Source organism: Vipera ursinii, assembly GCF_947247035.1.
Source record: "Vipera ursinii genome assembly, chromosome: 5".
Taxonomy (NCBI): Eukaryota; Metazoa; Chordata; class Lepidosauria; order Squamata; family Viperidae; genus Vipera; species Vipera ursinii.
Window position 1 is genome coordinate 41,306,558 of NC_139518.1, and position 20,058 is coordinate 41,326,615.

Below are 20,058 nucleotides of genomic sequence, written 5' to 3' on the forward strand. Positions count from 1 at the left end.
ATGTTGATTATGTAAAAAAGTAATGTAATGTTGTATTTTTCTAATGTTTATAATAAAAGTTCCGTCACTGATAACCAAACAGAGGTTTATTTCCGAACTGCCCTCGTAGAAAGCAAGCATTTCATACACTCATAAATATATACAGAAAAGGAGCATTCTAAATGCATATAAATATCATGGCAACTGGCAGTAGTACTCTGGACATGCCTTCAAAATTATAAATACCTAGCACACAAATAAGTTGGAGATCCCTGTTTTAAGAGAATATTTTTACACTGTGCTCACTTTCTCCACAGGGCCACAAATGAATGTACAGATACAAATCCTGTCTGCTCTCCTCCAGATGCATTGAACATGGGAGCTTTCCAGTATAGGGGACAGCCGCATATCTGTAAAAAGCACAAAACAAAATATTGTTGTTAATATCCAAGAAAAGACATTATTTTTCTCAAGCCATTTTATTAGAATGTTGGAAAATAAAACCCAGGCAAATTATATGCAGTGCATTATATAGTTGAGTGGAATCTCACAGACTTATTGTTTATAGTTTTATTATTTGAATTATTATTTAAACAATAGTTCTTGCTGTGCAAATTTTTCATACATGAAACAATTTTGAGACTTTAATCTCATTAATCAGATCAATAGATTGCTTTAAATGTATTTTATTTGCATTTTAAATGGATTAATGACCATGAATGATTTAAGATAATCTTGTCATTTACCTGTAGACACAAGGCACACATTAAAATGAAATTCTGATGCCCCGCTCTCAAAACAAGGAATGCCACCCAATGAACAATGTCACCATCTCAAGAATAACAATAACTTAATACAGCAACAGCACCAAATATTAAGTTATAGAAAAATAACACCAAAACTTGCATTAATCAAACCATTTGGAATACATAGCAGAAAAAAGGCACTTGAGAGTTAACAAGGTTGATCTATATGGAACAAAGCTGTTTACAAACTTACTCTAATATTTACAGCCCTTGTGTAGCATTGATATGACAACACTAAACAGAAATACTCAAGTCTCCAGCATATTTTTAATTTCTAATTACTATTGCTCTATTAACCCCCATATACTGTATTTGGGTGTTTATTCTTCATTATATTTCTCCTTCATTAGAACTATCTTTTTCATCACTATTCACAGATGCAATAATTTAAAACTGGTTGCCATGAATGTGCCCAGGGTAAATATCATTCAACAATAATAAGGAACTTTGCTGCTAATTTTCATTCCTATTGATTTGTATCTGCAGTTGATCAGGTGCAAATAAGAACATCTGGCTTCTTTTCTGCTCAATAAGAAATATAGCAGTGATTTTGGATACATCAGAATTTAATATCACAAAAGACAGATCACAGACATATTTTAAGAGGTCTAATTTATATTTACCAACATCTCTGGATAGAGTCAATTGATCTAAGTGACATGAAGATATACTATTAGTAGTAGTATTATTAAATTTATAAAATTGCACTACACTATTATTACAATCAGAATGAGACTGAACACCCAAACCCTCCCCTGCTCCTAAAAAAAAAAGTATTATTTTTCCCTGAAGATATATTTAGGAGTCTTTGTCTTTTTTTTTCACTATTCTTTTCTTTAATTGCGCCTTTTGCTTTTTCTGTTCTAATTTAATTGGTTTTAGTTCTTATTGCTTTTAAAACTTTTTATGAAAATTCTATTAAAAATTCATTTAGAAATCTTTTTGTATGATGAAGATGATAAATCTAGGGATCCTATTATCCTTTTGCTTCTTGTCCACCAGAACTTATAGATTCTTTTACTCTGCTACCACCCAAAAGTACTTTCTGGTTTCATCTAGAGGATACTGCTTTCCTGACCATTCTCCAGTTCTAACCTAAACCTATGATGTCCAGGTTTTTATTAGTCTAAAATCAACAAAGGATCTTCTTGTGTTTGCTCAATGACTTAACATTTCTTGTTCTGATGTGAGTTTATGTCATTATTGGGTACCAGAATTTGCATTCATTCAAGGCTTCATGCCATAAACACAAAATTAAAATATGCTTCATCCAAAAACTTCCTTATTCTTTAATAAATTATTATTATCTATATTATAAAAGAGACTCCAGCTTTGAATAATCCATAAATTCAGGAGATAATCATGCTTACTTTTATAATTTTCCCCATTTCATTATATGGAACTTTCTTATCTTCAAACTCTGAAAAGGCTGCTTCAACTTTGATAATAATTTCATCATGATTACTGCAGATATTCGGAAGTCCATACGGAAAATAGAAAGTTGGAATGTTTATGGACAAGGGAGCACCAACAGTTTCTTTATTTGTAGACAATAGAGACTGTGGGGAGATTGTTGAATTTGAAGGACTTAGAGATGGTGTCACCGGTTTTTTCTCTTGCTTACTTTGGACCTAAATGTTAATAAACAAAATTACTATTTTTATACAATGCAATGCGAACAAGGAATGTACAAAAATAGTATTTCCAATAAGCAAAACAATGTTATGATTTTAAAAAAGCCAAGCTGTGTGTATACGGAACAGTCATCTTTCAGAAAAGTACAACAATATTAAAACACTTTGAAATTCTAGGTATAAAAGACAATTCACCCTATATGATTAAATATTTCAGCTCTATATACTATATCTTCTAAATGCTACATTTATTGTACTACTACTACTGTACATTTTTAAAAAGTTCTTAAGCATATAACCAAAGCTTTCCAGAACAGAAGACAAGCTTCTAAGTTCCAAAATATAACTAAAAAAATAGCCACTGAACATCACCAAGAAATTCATAAATGTACTTTGCTACCAGGAGCACTTCTTCCTCTTTACAGCTCCCTGCGACTTATGTCTTCACGGTGTGTTTTGTCCATGCCCTTGTTGTCTTTATTTTTCCACATAAGGGGTAGTGCAAGGGGCTAGTTTTCTTTGACATTTATTTTGAACCATTTTTAAACTTTTTATACTATTAAATCTTTTAAAGTTTTTTTTTCACTGAATATTGTTTGGGAACAACTTCAATCTCCTTAGCCACTTTACTTTTAATAGTCAGCATTTGTTCCCCCATACATATGAAAAGTAACGGACGCGGTGGCTCAGTGGGTTAGGACGCTGAGCCTGTTGATCAGAAGGTCAGCAGTTTGGTGGGTCGAATCCCGAGTGCCGCGTAACAGAGTGAGCGCCTGTTATTCATCCCAGCTTCTGCCAACCTAGCAGTTCGAAAGCACGTAAAAATGCAAGTAGAAAAATAGGGACCACTACGGTGGGAAGGTAACAGCGTTCCGTGCGCCTTTGGCGTCCAGTCATGCCGGCCACATGACCACAGAGACGTCCTTGGACAAGCGCTGGCTCTTCGGCTTTGAAACGGAGATGAGCACCGGCCCCTAGAGTCGGAAACGACTAGCACACATGTGCGGGGGAAACTTTACCTTTACATATGAAAAGTAGCACAAAATGTATATGTTACTATCAATGTGTGAAATAAGGCATTTTATAGAAATGTACAGTACCAAATGCCAGAAATGAGATGTCAAAGCATAAAACACTTAATATTTCACACCTTTCTTAGGAATTCTATGCAATGGCAAAAGGTAAACCGGCAAAGTATGAAAGACTCTCGCTAAAATGCAATTCTAGCCTTCCTTGTTGCAACAAATAGGTCAATACTGGTTTTTTCCTCTTACATTTTTCAGTAAAAATGTCCTTTATTTTGCATTTTTTCTTTCATTTTCATACATGTCTTTTCAATAAAGGGTTAGTGTTAGGGTTCTAAGTTCCTAACCCTAATCCTTTTCATGACTTTGCCTAAATAATTCTTATCATTCTGCACAATGCCTAGTATTATATATCATACCTAGGAAAAGTATACAGCATATTAAAATAATACAGACATTTCATTCTTTGCCCAAAAATGTCACACATTTAATAGATTTCTTAGACACTCTATACAATGCCAGCTTGTCACACATTGCTGGTAACATATACAATAAATAGAAATTTTCAGGACCATTACGTTTTTCTTTTTAAAGGAAACAGAAGTCAATTTGTTACCATGTTCTACTATGGTAATAATATTTATTTATTTACCGTAAACCTTTTCACCTTCAAGAAGAAAATACCAAAAGAAAAAAATACATGTTTCCTTTTATTTACCAACAAGATATTTATATACTAAGCTTGGAAGATCTATTTTTAAACCAATAGGTATTTGGTGCAAATAACCTTCTGAAAATAGAGAAGCCTAAGCAAGAAACCATTCTAACCATTGATCTAAAACAGAGATAACAAATAAGAAGGAAAAATAAAGCACATTCAAACCTGGGCTTGCTGGAATGACTTCAACCTCTTCTTGAACCGGGATGGAAGAACAAAATCACAGCCTTTTGCAAGGAAAGCTAGCTCTCCTCGTAAATCAGGGTCCCTTCGCAGAGATCTATCCTTGATCATCATTTTTGTTACTTCCTCAGAAAATTGTTCTTCCCAGCAAAGATGTAAAGTCCTTTTGAGGTATCACTTCAACTAGTTTCTTGATTTGTTTGTGTGAGAGGGGGCTGGGGTTCAAGAACTTCTAAGTGAAACATACCTTGTCTTTTTATTCCCAGAAAGAATTGTCTATATCTCATCCCAAGGCCATTTTTTGATATTTGAAGAATCCCTGAGCACAAAGATCTCTGGATGCTTTTTACCAATTATTTATCAAGAAGTATAATCTACACCAGAATCTGTCCCTGCTGGCTACATGACAGACAATCTGTCCTTGGCTGGTAACAGAGCAGAGGTATTGTGGGAAGGGAGGCATCCACCACACTACTAGCAGTGGTGCTAAAGTTAGACTTATTGCAGAGGTAGCTAAATATATCACCTTCCAAGATATATATTTTATGATGTTCCATGGTGAAACTTTAGGTGCAAATTTAAATATCAATCTCAAATGAAATCAAAACCATAATCTACAGATGCCACAATAAAAGCACAGACTTTTCTGATTAGAGTATAATATAAAAAAGTTTGAAGTCTCTTTTAGTTTTTTTGTTTCATGTGATTAAAAAATAGAGCTTCCTTCTAAGAGACGTTTGTCAATAAGACAACAACACTTTAAAGTAGACCTCTTTCCTAGGATCAGAGCTTTTAAAAATGTGCTTTTTAAATTAGATCAAATTAAATTAGAATGGAGCTACCAAAATCGGTACAGTAATTGAAATCCAGAGAATGTATTTAATTTCATGTAAGAACAAAAAAGACCCAATTATGCAAATTGTCATCCTTGATATCCTAAATATAAATGAAATCTTGATTTACCAAACCTATTGGAGGGAGCGTTAGACATATTTGGGCCTTTGGGGGAAAAGTATTAAAACTGATTTCAATTCTCATAAAAAACAGGCACTTTGGAACAATTTCATTTAAAAATGGCAGCAACCCCTTCTTTTTTTGGAAACTTGGATTGAAAATGGGATAATTAAATAATTATTTAAACCAATGATTATGTAAAAATGGAAGTGAAATGAATATAAGCATGTTTATTCTTAAAGTGTCATACAAATGACTAACAGATTTACCTGTGCTTTTATTTTATTTTTAAATTTATTTAAGTTTATTGGCCTCCCAACTCCAGTGAATTCTGCGTGGTTTTCACACATGACAAGCTATGTCTATTTTTGTACTGTGCACAAGAAAGTTTGGACTTGTGGCAATTTCCAATCTACTATAAAGAGTGAAAAATTCAATGACATGTAAATAATTTTCTGTTACAGTATTTCTATAGAACATTATTTTTGTATGAATGGGTTCAAGCATTAGGTGAAAAATCCCTGCAATCTTACCTTGATAACCTCTGGCATCTGTTGAATTAATGGTGAGACAGTTTTTTTCTTCACTGTATCTATGCAGCTCTGCTTGTCAACTGTAATGGAAGGCGTGGCTAAAGTTTCCTGAAGAATATGCATCACTTCTTTCTCTTTCGATAAGCTTCCTTTGCCCAATTGGAATTCTACTAGTTCTTGGGCAAAGTCTTCAATACTCTCCAAAATACGCAATAAAAGAGTTTTGTCATCTTCATCCATTTTATGACCATTGATTTCTACAAGTTTTGATAAGGAAGAAGGCATGCTTTTGTCTTCAGGAAAACAATCTTTGCCTTTGTTTTCATGGGTTAAACCACTGCTTTTCAAATATCTAGGATCACTCTGCTCAACATTAGTTTCTCTCAGTGTAATTTCCATTTTTTGTGAAAAATTCTCCAAGTCCAACAAAAGTTTGTCTATCTCTTCTTGATTGTTTTTTCTAGGCTCTTCTTTAGGGATCTGAACATTATAGTTAAAGGTTTGATCAAAGGAATCTGCTGAAATGGAGAGCTCACCCTTTGATAGAGGCTGTGCAACAGTATGTGAAGTTTTAGTAAGTTCCAAAGAAGGATTTAAACATTCAGCTTGCTCCTGGTTGCTCTCTGAATTTCCCCATATTGTTTTACTCTTAACACTTGATGCATTTCCCCTTAGTTTTTTTCCATCTGATTCTTCTACAATATAGAGATATTCTGTGGGAAAAACGCAATCTGATGGATTTAGAAATTGTAACTGAGATAGTACATGAGAATCATTTCTAGAATCTATATTGTTCTGCAATGCATTTGAGGAAATATCTACACTGGGGACTTGAATAAGGTTGGTTGAGGAACTTGTATCATTATTATCCTGAATTCTTTTTAAGTTAGAGGTAAATGGCTGCTTTGCTACAGATGATGCAGAAGTTACAACATCTTCATATCTTGGTGGTTGCTCATTACCAAATATTGGGGAGAAATGAGATTGCTCCAAAGCAGACAAACTACTAATCAGTTCTACGATGTCACCAGGATGTCTAAATTCAAAAGGCAACTGTTTAAGGTAGGAAGAAAATCTTGTCATTAAATTCATGTAGATTATTTCAGAATTGGCCAGTGACTCACTATTATTTCCGCTACTGACATTACCTGAAGATTTCTTCTTAATGCAATGCTTTATTATATCTGTACATTTCTTCAAGTCCTCTGAGCATTTTAGCAAGATATCTAAGCACATCTTAATATCTCCACTGGAAGAACCATCCAGTTTGTGCTTTTCCAAAATTTGTGTTATAAAACTGCCATCAGAAAAAGTTTCTATAGGCAAAGGAAATATAGAACTCTCACTTCCCTTAACTGGGGTACTGTTGCCCTGCCATTTTTCTTCATGAGAACAATTATTTAGAATGCCATTAGGAGGGAACAAAGTTTCATCACTGCTGAAATGTCCACTAATCAAGTCAAAATCTAGTGATCTTCTACTGAATGGGTCTGACTTAACTTTTCTTCCTTTTCTATAGTTTGCTTGATTTGAAGAATTCCTTAGTTTTTCAAATGAGAATTCTTTTATTTTTCCACTAGCAAGATTTATGGCTTCTTCAGTGATATCTTTCAGATTTCCGCTGCTTTGAACAGAAGATCCTTTTTTAAGTTTTGGATTACTAGGAAGGAGCTGATGATAATCTTCATCCCCGGACAAAGCAATGGAATTTTCAGGCATCGAAAATCTGTGGGTCAAATCTGAATTTCTAAAATTAGGTGTAGAAACTTTAATTAGTTTTGCACAAACACTGTGGTGGGCCACTATGCACATAATTCCTTGTTTGAATACTTGACATGTCCCTGTGCAATAATGCACAACATTATGAAGCTGATTATCTATTATAACACTGCTGTAACAATTCACTGTTGTTATTACTCTTTTATAGTTTGCTGCCATGATAAGAATTTCAATTTGTTGCACTCTGAAATGGCTTAAGAGAACAATCACTTTACCCTCTTTTAAAATCTCATATTCATACATCTATAAGCACTGATGTGGTTTTGTTGTAAATGTACTAAAATCAATACATTGTCAAGAATTAAAAGATTGCAGACAACAATCTACAAAAAATTAAAATGTCCAGCATAATGTATAATTGTCTTTTAGATAATAGTAAATATTCCCACACTAAAAATGTTGTACTGATGAACAATTGATTTCTTCTCTCAATAGCAATGTTAGAAGTAGAAATGAAGAATGTTAATCCACTGTTGAGAAAATGAGGAAAAAAATATCTCTTGAATGTTTTGTCCAAACTTCCTCTGAACTTCAGATCTCATGGAGAAAATAAAAGCAAGTAACATGGTCAAATGATCCACCTCCTTCATTGGCGTGGAAGATGCCTGCAATAACAAACGTTGTTAGTAAACAAATTTCGAGCCTAACTTTAGATATTGCTACTAACGTCAGATAAGCATTGCAGGAGAAGGAGTGGCAAAACCTGGGGACAGAGTCAAAATAAGAATCAGCCTAAAGTTTCTACCTAGGCACAAATGGACCAAACCCAACCCCTCTTGAATTCTGTTGATCCTTATCTAGTGCCAAGATAATGCTATCAATTTATATCATTAATGGGAAAAATACATGTTTAAGAAATCTTCCATGTACTGTATAAATTCAAAAAAATCTATTTCCTTTCTTATGCAGATTTAATGATTAAAAACTACACTAATTGCTAATGCTATCTTCTCAGAAAACTCAGGCAAACTTCATAAGATAATAACCATTATACCATGTGAGCTACACATAAAATAAATAATAGATAAAACAAATTAATCAAATACACAGTTTAATAGCTAATAACTATTGCTATTAGGCACATGGAGTTGAATTAATTTTAGTTTATTCACTAAATGAAGACGTGAAAATTATTCTTGTCTAAGATCCAGATTTCATTTCCCAGTCATGACTATTACTACCAACATCTACAGACAACCTGTTGCCTCAATGATTCAAGGGGTAGAGAGATTAAATTCTTGCCACTCCACATCTTTTTAAGACGGGAGGTTGAAAATGGCCTGAGTCTTCTGAGCAGAGAAAGGCACACTGCTCCACTCACCTTATACCCAAAGGTATAGTCCAGACATGTCAAACACAAGGCCCACAGGCCACATCCGGCCTGCAAAGTGGTTTCATGTGACCCGCGAAGCCATCCTGGAAACAGCGAGGGAATGACCCCTGGTGCCTTGGTCCCAGCCCAGAAGCCAATGTACAATTTTGTGGTGGCCATCCATGCTGGAATGCATTCAGTCTCAGCTCAAGGCCATCCTGGAAACAGCAAGGGACTGGCCCCTGCCGCATCAGCCTCGCCCCCTGGATGCACGCTAAGGAGGTATCACCCTTTGTGAGGAATGGAGAAATGCACCATCGCCTGGAAGTGGCCAGCAAATGGCCCTTGCCTACTTCACATATCCACTTGGTGGGCTCTGGGGGAGGGGACGTTGCAAGCAGCATGAGAGTCGACGTTACCTGCGTAACGCTGCCCAGCCCCCAGCCTGCCCAGTTTCAGCAGGCAGCAGAGCACTCTCACAGCGCTGAGAGGCTGGGCTGGGCGGCGTGAAGCTGGAAAGAAGCGCAATGCTGCCCAGCCCCCAGCCTGCTTGATTCAAGCATTAGGATTATTTAACTTATATTCCGTCTTTATTATTTTTATAAATATTTTATAAAGGAACCCAAACTCCTCCTCAAATTTTCTGCACAACAACCCGGTGAGGTGAGAGTGAGTGAGTGAGTGACTGGCCCAAAGCCAGTCAGCTGGCTTTCATAAGGCAGAACCTGAACTCATAGTCTTCTAGTTTCTAGGCTGCCAATTAAACACATTATTCTAATAATACAGGAATGTTAATCTTACATTTTAATTTACAGATTTTATTCTAATTCATTCCCAAGAAACTGGTTCTGGGAACTTTTTTTCTTTTTACAGATAAAGAGCTGAAAGTTAATAAATAGCCTGCCCAAGCATCTAACTAAGTAGCTATACAACTTGAACTGTCTCCAGGATCCAAATCCGATTTACTGTGTCACAAAACTATGTGTTTTACACTACTCTAACATATTTTTTAGATTATCTTTATCCAATAGACTTCATGTACTTAGTCCTTTTTTATCTCATTTCCCACTATTCATGCATTAGATGTATTCTTACTGATTCAAATAATCTATGTTAAGTAATAGTTGCACACATTTTTAGAAAAGCATCCTTAATGTCATCAAGTTTATTTTGAAAGAAAAGCAGCCGATGAGCAGCTGTTGCTGGTAAGGCAACTTGATTAAACACAAACAATAAATAGTAACATATCCTGTCTCTACAATGCCACCAGATACTGAAAAGCAGCAAAGGGAACACTGAGCTCTGCTGTTTGGGTACAGCAAGCAAATTTGCAGCTGCTATTTCCTCCTTGTACTCATTTTCTGCAGACGGATAGGATGACTGTGGTCATAGATGAATCATCTGTAACTTCATTCATTTTCTCTTTCTTCCTGAACCTAGGATCCCCACCATAGGCTCTAAGGTGCTATCATAACCATGAAACCATTTTCAGGATCCTAACAGTTTCTTCTTTCTGTAAATGAAAGGACAACGTAGTTGCTCTTTCTGTTATGTTATAGTTTTGAACAACTACTTAATATGACCCTATAGAATCTCCTTCTGTTGTACATCTTGCCTTAAAGTCTTGACTTTCAGTAAGTTCTCTAGGGCAGACATGTCAAACTCGTGACGTCACATGACGTCACACAACGTATCGGGACAATTTTGCCATTCCCGGCAATGGGGTGGGCGCGGCTTCCACATGACGCATCTGGCCCGTGGGCTGGCAGTTTGACACCCCTGCTCTAGGGCAATGCTTCCTAAAGTCTAGCAGATCCGCAGATTGTTTCAACTGCAGTGTGATTCATTGGCCTAAGGATGAAGCCAAAATGATTAGAGATTTCCATCCAAAATGAAGGGAAATGGTATATAACAGCAGCAAGAGCTAGCACGTATTCTCTATGGCTGTGATCAAACATCTCAAGCTATGAGCTGCTTAGTACTGAATAAAACATAATTGGCTGGTTTATACTACATCATAAATCACGAGTTACAAACAATACTATCTGGGTTCACAAGACATCCTAAGTCAGGGGTGTCAAACTCAATTTCATTGAGGGCCGCATCAGCATTGCGGTTGCCCTCAGAGGGCCGGGTGGGTGTGGCCAGGGTGGGTGTGGCCTACTGGGTGGGCGTGGCTAGAGTGCATATGGTCTACTGCAGAGGTCTTCAAACTCGGCCCTTTTATGACTCATGGACTTCAACTCCCAGAATTTCTCAGCCAGGCATGCTGGCTGATGAATTCTGGGAGTTGAAGTCCATGAGTCATAAAAGGGCCGAGTTTGAAGACCCCTGGTCTACTGGGTGGGCATGGCCAGCCCTACATCGTTCGCATCAAGGGTGCCTATGGGGGCCTGGGCAGGAGTGGGACAGATCTGGGGGTCTCTGGCAGGAGGAGGGTCTCTGGGCCAGGGCCAAGGCAGCAGGGGCCATTCCCTCACTCTTTCCAGGATGGCTTCGCGGGCCGCATGAACCCACTTCGCGGGCCGGATCCGGCCCCCGGGCCTTGTGTTTGACATGTCTGTCCTAAGTTAAACCATGCAAACAAGCAAAGTGCGCTTTTGGCATATATATTATGTATTTTATTAATTCTTGTAATATAATGAGAATATTGCTAATATTTGCTAAAACAAGCAAAGTGTGCTTTTAAGTTAGAATATTGTGGAAACACAGTATATTATGGCATTTCTGTGGTAGGATTTTACACACACACACACACACACACACGATTAAATGAACTTGGTTGAGGTCAGATGGTAGGACATACTGGAGCTGCTTAAATCACAATCAAGCCATACTTTTTAAAATTCATTTGTTTTATGAAACTATTATGATTATCATCACATTACACATAATGTACTGTGCTTAAACAGAAACTTCCAATAATTTCTTATAACCACTGATGAATTTTATTGTAATCATGTTGAATTATGCTTTTAATACTACATCTAAATTCTAATAATGTATATATCAGATGCTCATTTTTCAAGTGTTAAGACAAAATATATGCATAATTTTAAATTCATGATTCAATTTAAGATGGACATTACTTTTAGTTTAAATTTGTAATATGTAGCAAATGTATCTTAATTTGTATCTTTTAAAACACTGGGGAATTCTCCTCAGATGTGAAGGTGAATACTATGCAGGCAGGAAAAATACATTAATATCAGTTGTACAAAATGGCAGACAAGATTTAGAAATCAAACCAAAAATACTGAAACTGCCATGCGTGGAAAGTTAAGTAAAGAAATTTATTTTGTTAATACGTTAACAAAAATAGTAACTGAGCATATTTCATTAGTAATACCTCAAATACATAGTTTTTGTTGTAGTATAAAAAGCAAGTAATGAAAATGATTCAAACAAAGCTAACAATTTAAAGGCACAATAGCAAAAAAGTTTCCAAAACTTACATGACACCCTGAAGAACTTTTTGAGGATCAGGATCAAATAATCTGTCAACATAATGGCGACTACTTGCTGTAACTTCCTGTAAGCAAATACATTTGAGGTCCATCAGCGATATACATGTTTACAATTTCAAGAAAGCAAGACTCTGAAGCAGTAATACTTATTTGTAACAAATCTGAACCCTAAGGATATAAATATTTTGGAATATTTTATTTATTTATTTATTTATTTTATTACATTTATATACCGCCCTTTCCCGAAGGACTCAGGGCGGTTTACAGGGTGATTAAAAAACCAAGATACAAAAGTTAAAAACAAATTTAATATATATATATATATATATATATATATATATATATATATATATATATATATATATATATATATATTTGTCCCTGCATAAATAAAACCCCAGTTAAAATAAGATTAATCCTCAGCCTGGGCCAGAGAGCTCGAAGAGCCAGGTCTTCAGGTCCCGGCGGAATGAACGGAGGTCAGGCGCAGTCCTCAGCTCTACTGGTATGTTATTCAATAAAACTGGACTCTATTTATTCAAAATTTCATACTAATTTAAGGAGCTTCTCTCCTTCCTTATTTAGCCAGTTATAACAAAATCCCCCAATAAATATGGAAATACTTGTAGAAAGGTTTATGGGAAAGTCAGAAAGAATAGTTAAGCAAGCTGGTCTCTGTGTTCTGACAGGAGTTATTTTTTAAGCTCATTTTATTGGGATAGTGACAACAATTTCTTATCAGAGAAATACCAAAATACAATGTAGTAGTAATGCAAAAATAATCATTTCAATTAAAAAATAAGCACAAAATTTTTGAATTGAATGGATACCAGCAATAACAAACTAAGAAAAGAAACAGGAATGGACTGAAATTAATTTCGGTATGATTAGTAATAAAGATTTCCAATCTCTAACAGTTGAACAATAGATGAACAATTATTCATCTACCCATTCTTAATTATATACCAGTATTAAAAAGAATAATTTTGGAAATAATAGCTAACAGGTTCTTGAAATATTGAAAGTTCTATTCACTTGTGATACAATTCAAAATGAACTTAATCGCATGTAGGGATTAGATTTTATGTTATACAGAATTTCGCTATCAATGAATCATTCCTCTCTTCTGCTTCCTCTTGTACTCATCCAAATTTCTCAAACTTAAAAGTGGGAGGGGCATGAAGGAAGAGAAAGCAATGTTTTGATATTGATAGCAAAAGTCCTTATCAGCAAAATAAGGCTTTTATAATACTAAAAACAAAAATCTTTTTGGAAGAAGGCAATGGCAATCCACTTCCACAAAGCTTCCAAGAAAACATTATTGGCTATAATTAACAAGAAAAAATAATATTAGCTTTAAACTTGTATGCCACCTGGCCCGCAACTGCTCAGTAATGATAACAACTCTGTATGCAGTGGTTGACAAAAAAGGCAACTGCATAAGGATGTTCAAAAAAATAATTAAAAAGCCAACAATGTAATGTCTGAATACAAATCCCTATGTCTGCACCTGAAGTACTGCATACAGTTCCGGTTTAATTTATGATACAAAGATATCATAGGCCTGAAAAAAGAATAGGAAGTCAACCAAAATGATGCAGCTAAAAACGTCCTGTAAACAAGTAGTCTTGAAAAAATGCAGGTGAACGATACCTGATTATACAAAATCATGGCACAGAGTGAGCAGAGAAACATTTTATTCTTTGCCTCTCTATGGCTTATTTTTTTTTTGACAAAAATGTCATTGACATGGGTACAGGAGCAAAAAAGGTGAAAGTGACATCAGTCACATCCCAATGCTACTATACAAATTATGTACTACATGCCATTCGCATCATAATACAATTGATAGGTTACACCAGGGGTGTCAAACTGCCGGCACACAATCTGGACGCGTCATCCGGAAGCTGCGCCCACCCCATTGCCGGCAATGGCAAAACCGTCCGATACGTTGCACGACGTCACGTGACTTCACGAGTTTGACATGTCTGGGTTACACAATGTGCAGAATTTGTGTGAAGTCATAATGTATATAACACTATTGTGGTTTGTCCTAGGCCTCTAGGAAGCTGTTATACTTATTAAAAACTATCCCAGCAGTTGAAGTGTTTTGTTCATTAAACACAGTAATGTATTAACATCATTTTTTTGAATCCTTAAGAAGGAAGTCTTTCCCCGAAGTAGAACAGTTTGTCTCCCAATATTCATCACCAAGTATTTTCTGTAAGCAGTCAAGAAAAAATGGGTTTGAGCATTCTGGGGAAAAATCACTATGCTTTTGTACCACGCTCTAATTACTCAGTAAAGAGCTGACATAAGCAACACAGGCAAAGAAAAGTCTATTTTTTACAAGCACTGCTGTAAATCTCTAGATCTAGGCCGGGGTAGGCAACCTTGGCTCTTTTATGACTTGTGGACTTCAACTCCCAGAGTTCCCGAGTAAGCATGTCTAGTTCAGGAATTCTGGGTATTGAAGTCTACAAGTCATAAAAGAGCCAAGGTTGCCTACCCTGATCTAGGCAAATAATGTTTAGAAAAATTGTGCTTTCAAGCAGGTCTATCCATACTGACTTTTATAAGTAGCAGTACAGTGCATCTTTCATTCACATGTAACACTAGCCAAATATGCTCAGACTTGCTACTGGTCCACTTGAACAAAGACATGACTTTTCTTCATTAACATTATTCTTAGAATTACATTGATTTACAGGAAATTCAATACTTGCTTTCAAGGAAATTTGACTTTCATTTATTACAACTTACATGCCACTTCATTTCTAGACTCCAGAGACTTACAACGTGACATTTGGAAGATTAAAAATAACATTACTACAACTACAACTGATGACCAATGCATTACTATTCAGGGCAGCATCTTACTTGTCTTCAAATGACTTTTCGGGGGTCCTGAAAATTGTATTCCTTCAATTATGGGATCTTTGTCAAATTGATGAACAGATTCCGCTTGGAGGCGGCCTTTCTAGAGGCATTCGTAAAGGGCTTTAAAGAAGACAACCAGCATCTTGAATTACACAAGGAAGTTATATAACAACTGGTGCAGCTCCCATAATCTGTGATGTTACATAGGCAAATTTTGGGGTACCAATAATTACACAGGCTGCTATATGTTACACCAGAAGGTCAGAAGATTTCAGAAGGGCAAGGATAGTCCCATGTAGAGTGCATTACACTGATCTACCTAAAGGTGACAAGGTCGAGAGTGACAAAATAAAGCTTCCTCATCCAGAAAGGTCATATATGGCATTCAATATATAATTGTGCAAAAGCCATCACGGCTATAGCCTCTGTCTGCTGTTCAACCAGGACTCCTGAGTTTAGGAGGATTCCAAGTTGGTCAGCTCCTTCTGGTGAAATATCTCATCCAAAATAAGAGAAAAACACCTATCTCTGGACTCATATAGCTTCATACAGACTCATATAGTCACTGTTTGGTAGAATTTACTCTCCTAATTTATAATTTTCTAATCAGTGATTCTATTATTTCTCCAACACAGGAGCAGATTCTTCTAATTATCTCCTTTGCCTGATAAAAATACATTTTTATATATAAATGTGCCTACTCTCAAAACCAAAAGTGTTTATGGGGAGCTGTTGAAGATATTATTCTATATCAACTGCTGACATTACAGATTTGAAATATTTTTTCAATAATAAAGCTAATATTTTAGCACTAAATGTTTAGCACTAATATTTTAGCACTTAATTATCGAGATTTAAGACAGCTTCTTTTAGGGATGTTGCCAAATCCATATCCTGAGATAAATCAAATTTTAAAAAATATCATTCTGCTTCTATAGGTAGAAATATTTCAACATGGATTGTATACTCTGATTCAATGGATGATCAAGAATAACAAAACCCATTCCTGAAATCAGTTCATTAAATGAAGCTTTCCTTGCAGTCCCTTATTTAGAAACTTGACTACAAATTTTAACACAAAAAACTATTCTATAATCATACTCACACAAACATATATACATAAAACACTGTGGTTTGCTGCAGAAATATTGTCCATAGTACAAACTAACTTTTTCTTCTTTTTTCAATGGATGTTAGGTGTAAAGAAAATGTACAGACCCAAGACTTCCACACTTCATTATCAGCCTTTCAAAGCATTGGAACATATCCAATTTACAAGATAATCGATTTTTGCAAAGACAGAATCCTAACAAAATCATGTTTAAAGCAACACATTTCTTAAATATCCTTTTCACAGATACAGCCACATTTATAAGCGACACTGAAGTAGCTAGAGCAGAGCAGCATAATCATCTCCTCCCCACCCAACCTACAGCACTACAGAAAGTGGAAATCCAACCTTAACAGATGCAAATACAGACTGGCTAAACAAGACTTATGGGACTACTTGTATCAGAGTGGAATATACTTTTTAGTGCATATACTCTGTGTGCGAGAAAGTGTGTGTGTTTTCTGTGTGTGTCTATACTAAAAAACTAACTCAATGAAACTTCACTGTAACCGGCTACAAAAAAAAAAAGAATTGTACTGTACAATTAACAGCTGAGCAAAATAGGAAACTACAGCAGGTGGAACTTGCAACTGCTATAACTTTTTTTCTAGACTTCTGCGGAATGCCCCTCTAATTGTGTTCAGATTCAACACTAGGAAATAAATCAGGCATTTAGAAAATTAAATCTAAAACTAAATCAATTACTTATACGTGTTTTTCCCACTCTAATAAAAATATCAGAACTTCTATGGAGAAAAAATTCTGCCAGATTTTTTACTTCCTAAAACTAATAAAGAGGAAAAATGCAATAAAAAACCCATTCGCTTCCTCGAAATCTACGGATATAAGACGAGAGCTGCTACTGTTCTTACCCCCGTGACACCTTAACCCAGAAAATAACGCAGCGGGGGTTAGCAATTGTACTTCCTTCAGAGGAAAAGTCCAGCAGTTGGACATCCCCCAATCTCCCCAGCCCACCTCAAGGCGAAAAGCAGCAGCCAAGGCTCTCCTTCTCCCTCCGGTTAGCTGCAAGAAGGGGGGGGGGGTGGAAGACGAGCTTCCAGGAGGGCGGGACTCGCTACGAGCCACCTAAGAAGGTAGTCCTTCACTCGCCCAGCCGGACCCAGAGGACCAACCCCGCTTCCCCCGGCCAAGGGAAGGGAGAAAGAAGACCGCCAAACGGAAGCCCTGACGCCGCGGACTTCCTTCGCCAGGAAGCAGAAGTCCTAGCCTCGCCGTTGCTGCTGCGGGCCTGCACTTACCGACAGGATACTCATGCGGAGCGGTGTCTCCAGCACGCACGCCATCTTGACGCACGCCAATGGCACCAGCCCTTCAACCCCGCGCAAGAGCGGGTGCCAGCACTGCTGCGATGACTGTGAGTGCTGCTCCCGCTGCTGCCGCCGCCTCCTCCGAGCGCGCCCACATCGCCGGGGGAGATGGAAGGAAGGAAGGAAGGAAGCGAGCAACTACATCCCGTCCGTTGAAATAGCGAATAGGGAGGGGGGAAAAAAGCAGTTTCTTCGGCAGCGAGCAACACGCATGCGTGGCGACGACTTGTTGAAGGGAGGGAGGGATTATTTCCGGAAGTAGGTAATTTACTCCCACCTGTTTACAGAATATCGGGACGAGGAGAAGCGTGAAACGGGATGCGCCAACTCGACTTTCGGATGTTTGGGCGTTGAGCCAATTGGGGGGGGGGGGGAAATAGAGGCCGGCGTGCGCATGCGTAACGGTAAAACCACCTGTCAGAATTTGTCCTTGGCAAAGTGAACGAGAGAAACAGATAAGGAATTCGTGTGCTTAATCCTGGTACGCCATCTATTGACAATTGCGTTTTAGAAACATGCGCTTCTAACGCGAGTGAGGAAAAATTGCACATCGTTGATGTGTAGTTAAGTATTTAGAAACAAACTTTGGTATTGCGCTGGGATGCAACGCTACAATAGAAGGCTGAATGGATCAAACCCCATTTTCTAAATATGTGCTAAAATATCAGTAATCGAATGCCCCACAGTGGCAGTGGTTGCTCAATACACTACGCTAGAAACCTTTACAATTTAAGGGCTTTCTACAGCTCTCTACCCATCTTAATCAGAAAGCTATACCAGCATTAAATGTGCTGTTATTAGCCCTTCAAAGTTGACAGATCAAGAAACAGACTCCAGAAAATGATTAGAACTATAGCATATTGAAATAGACTGTCATAACAGAATCTTGCAAGCTTGACTGCATTTTTTCTTTTCTCCCTCTTAATACCTAGAGAGGCAGGAAGGAGTAAGTCTCTTCTTGATGCTTTCCCTGTTTCTCAGGCTTAACGTATTTTTTGAATATTTTGTTGTAACTGTCTCTAGATTCTTCAAAAATCATTTATGTGGCTCCCTATAGTTGTCCCTTGTGCTGATCTCTATTCTGCCTTTATTCTGGCTTGTGATAAATAGTGGTGCTCTGATGTGTTAATTGCAAGACACGTATGGTAGAAAACTTACCTCAAAAACACCAAAAAGGGAAAGTATTTAAACAATTGTTATATTTTCCAAAGCTCTGAGGCTGTACTCGTCTGCTGTATCAAATTACTCAGCTTCAACCCTCCTCCTTCCTCCACCCTCTGGCTGCGAGAGGCTCTGCTTCTTTTCCCGTCCCTTCCACACTACGAAAGGGGCGCCCACAGAGCGCACTTCAGTGGAGATGGGAAGGAGAGGAGGCGGTGGTATTTCCCTGCCAAGAGGGCTGAGGCTCATTTTAGCGCTAGCCTGCGCAGCTCCCGCCTGAGATTGTTTTTCTGCCCGCCTGAGATTGTTTTTCTGTGTACCGTAACAGAAGCCCGAATTTGTTCTTTGCTTGTCCTGCCTGGGAAGAGCCACAGACAATCGCTTCTGAGGTTCCTGGGATTTAGGAAGGGAATTCTTGTGAAAGTTCGGTTTTAGGAGGAGGTTTAAAACAAAAGACTAACGCCCTTGACATTAACAGAAATGTTGATCTCATCTTTGGCCTTGCTATCTTGCAGTGGAAAGTATTAAAACATTCTTGAAAGATTAAGAAACCAGAAAGGAAAAAGAAAATAATGTCTTTATTCTCCACTTTTAAACCACATGATTGTGGCACATTGAGCCAAGATTATGAACCCTTAGGTCTGGCATTTCTGAAATGCCAGCTGCAGTTTCCTGTCTCTGATTCCAAAGCTCCAGGGCTCTTCCCTTACAAAGTCCTTATGTCTCACTCTCTTTGCCTCATAGTTACTGCTACCGCACCCATGTTGTGCATTCATCAGCTTCATCCCCACAGGCTGAAGTTGGCTCTAGTTCTTTATTCCATTAAACAAAGCTATATAAATTAAGTTGAGTAAAGAATGTGAATAATAGTATATGCAGAAATAAGATTTGGACTGGTCCATGTAATACACAGCTAGAGGGATTTAAATTATTTAAAAGAAACAGACTAAACAAAAGAGGAGGTGGAGTTGCTCTCTATATATTTTATTTATTTTTTATTTTTATTTAATTATATTTTTATACCGCCCTTCTCCCGAAGGACTCAGGGCGGTATACAGGGCAATAAATATAAAAAACAGAATATAAAAGTTAAAATACAATTAAATATAATGCCCAAATTAAAAATTTAAAACAATAATTAAGAACATATTTAAAACCCCAACCCTAACCCATCAGACCAGGTCA

General features: G+C 37.1%; 1 protein-coding gene and 1 long non-coding RNA gene across 3 annotated transcripts in view; one reads left to right on the forward strand and one right to left on the reverse strand.

Annotated features, from left to right (window-relative positions):
• Positions 1-8,053, reverse strand: part of PPP2R3A (protein phosphatase 2 regulatory subunit B''alpha) — a 34,561-nt gene extending 26,508 nt beyond the window's left edge. The window contains exons 1-3 of one of the 2 annotated variants that reach the window (XM_083363718.1): positions 5,833-8,053; positions 2,156-2,416; positions 286-389 (exon numbers count right to left, since the gene is read on the reverse strand). In XM_083363718.1, the coding sequence (XP_083219844.1) occupies positions 286-389; positions 2,156-2,416; positions 5,833-7,854 (2,387 nt within the window). In that variant the 5' untranslated portion in view covers positions 7,855-8,053. Of the gene's footprint in view, positions 1-285; positions 390-2,155; positions 2,417-4,327; positions 4,705-5,832 lie in introns of those variants that run through there. The other variant, XM_083363719.1, reaches the window with a different exon arrangement.
• Positions 7,441-8,471, forward strand: LOC310641061. Its single transcript, XR_014492661.1, has 2 exons — positions 7,441-7,560; positions 8,047-8,471. It is a non-coding gene; the product is annotated as an uncharacterized lncRNA (long non-coding RNA).
• Positions 8,472-20,058: the final 11,587 nt, after the last annotated feature.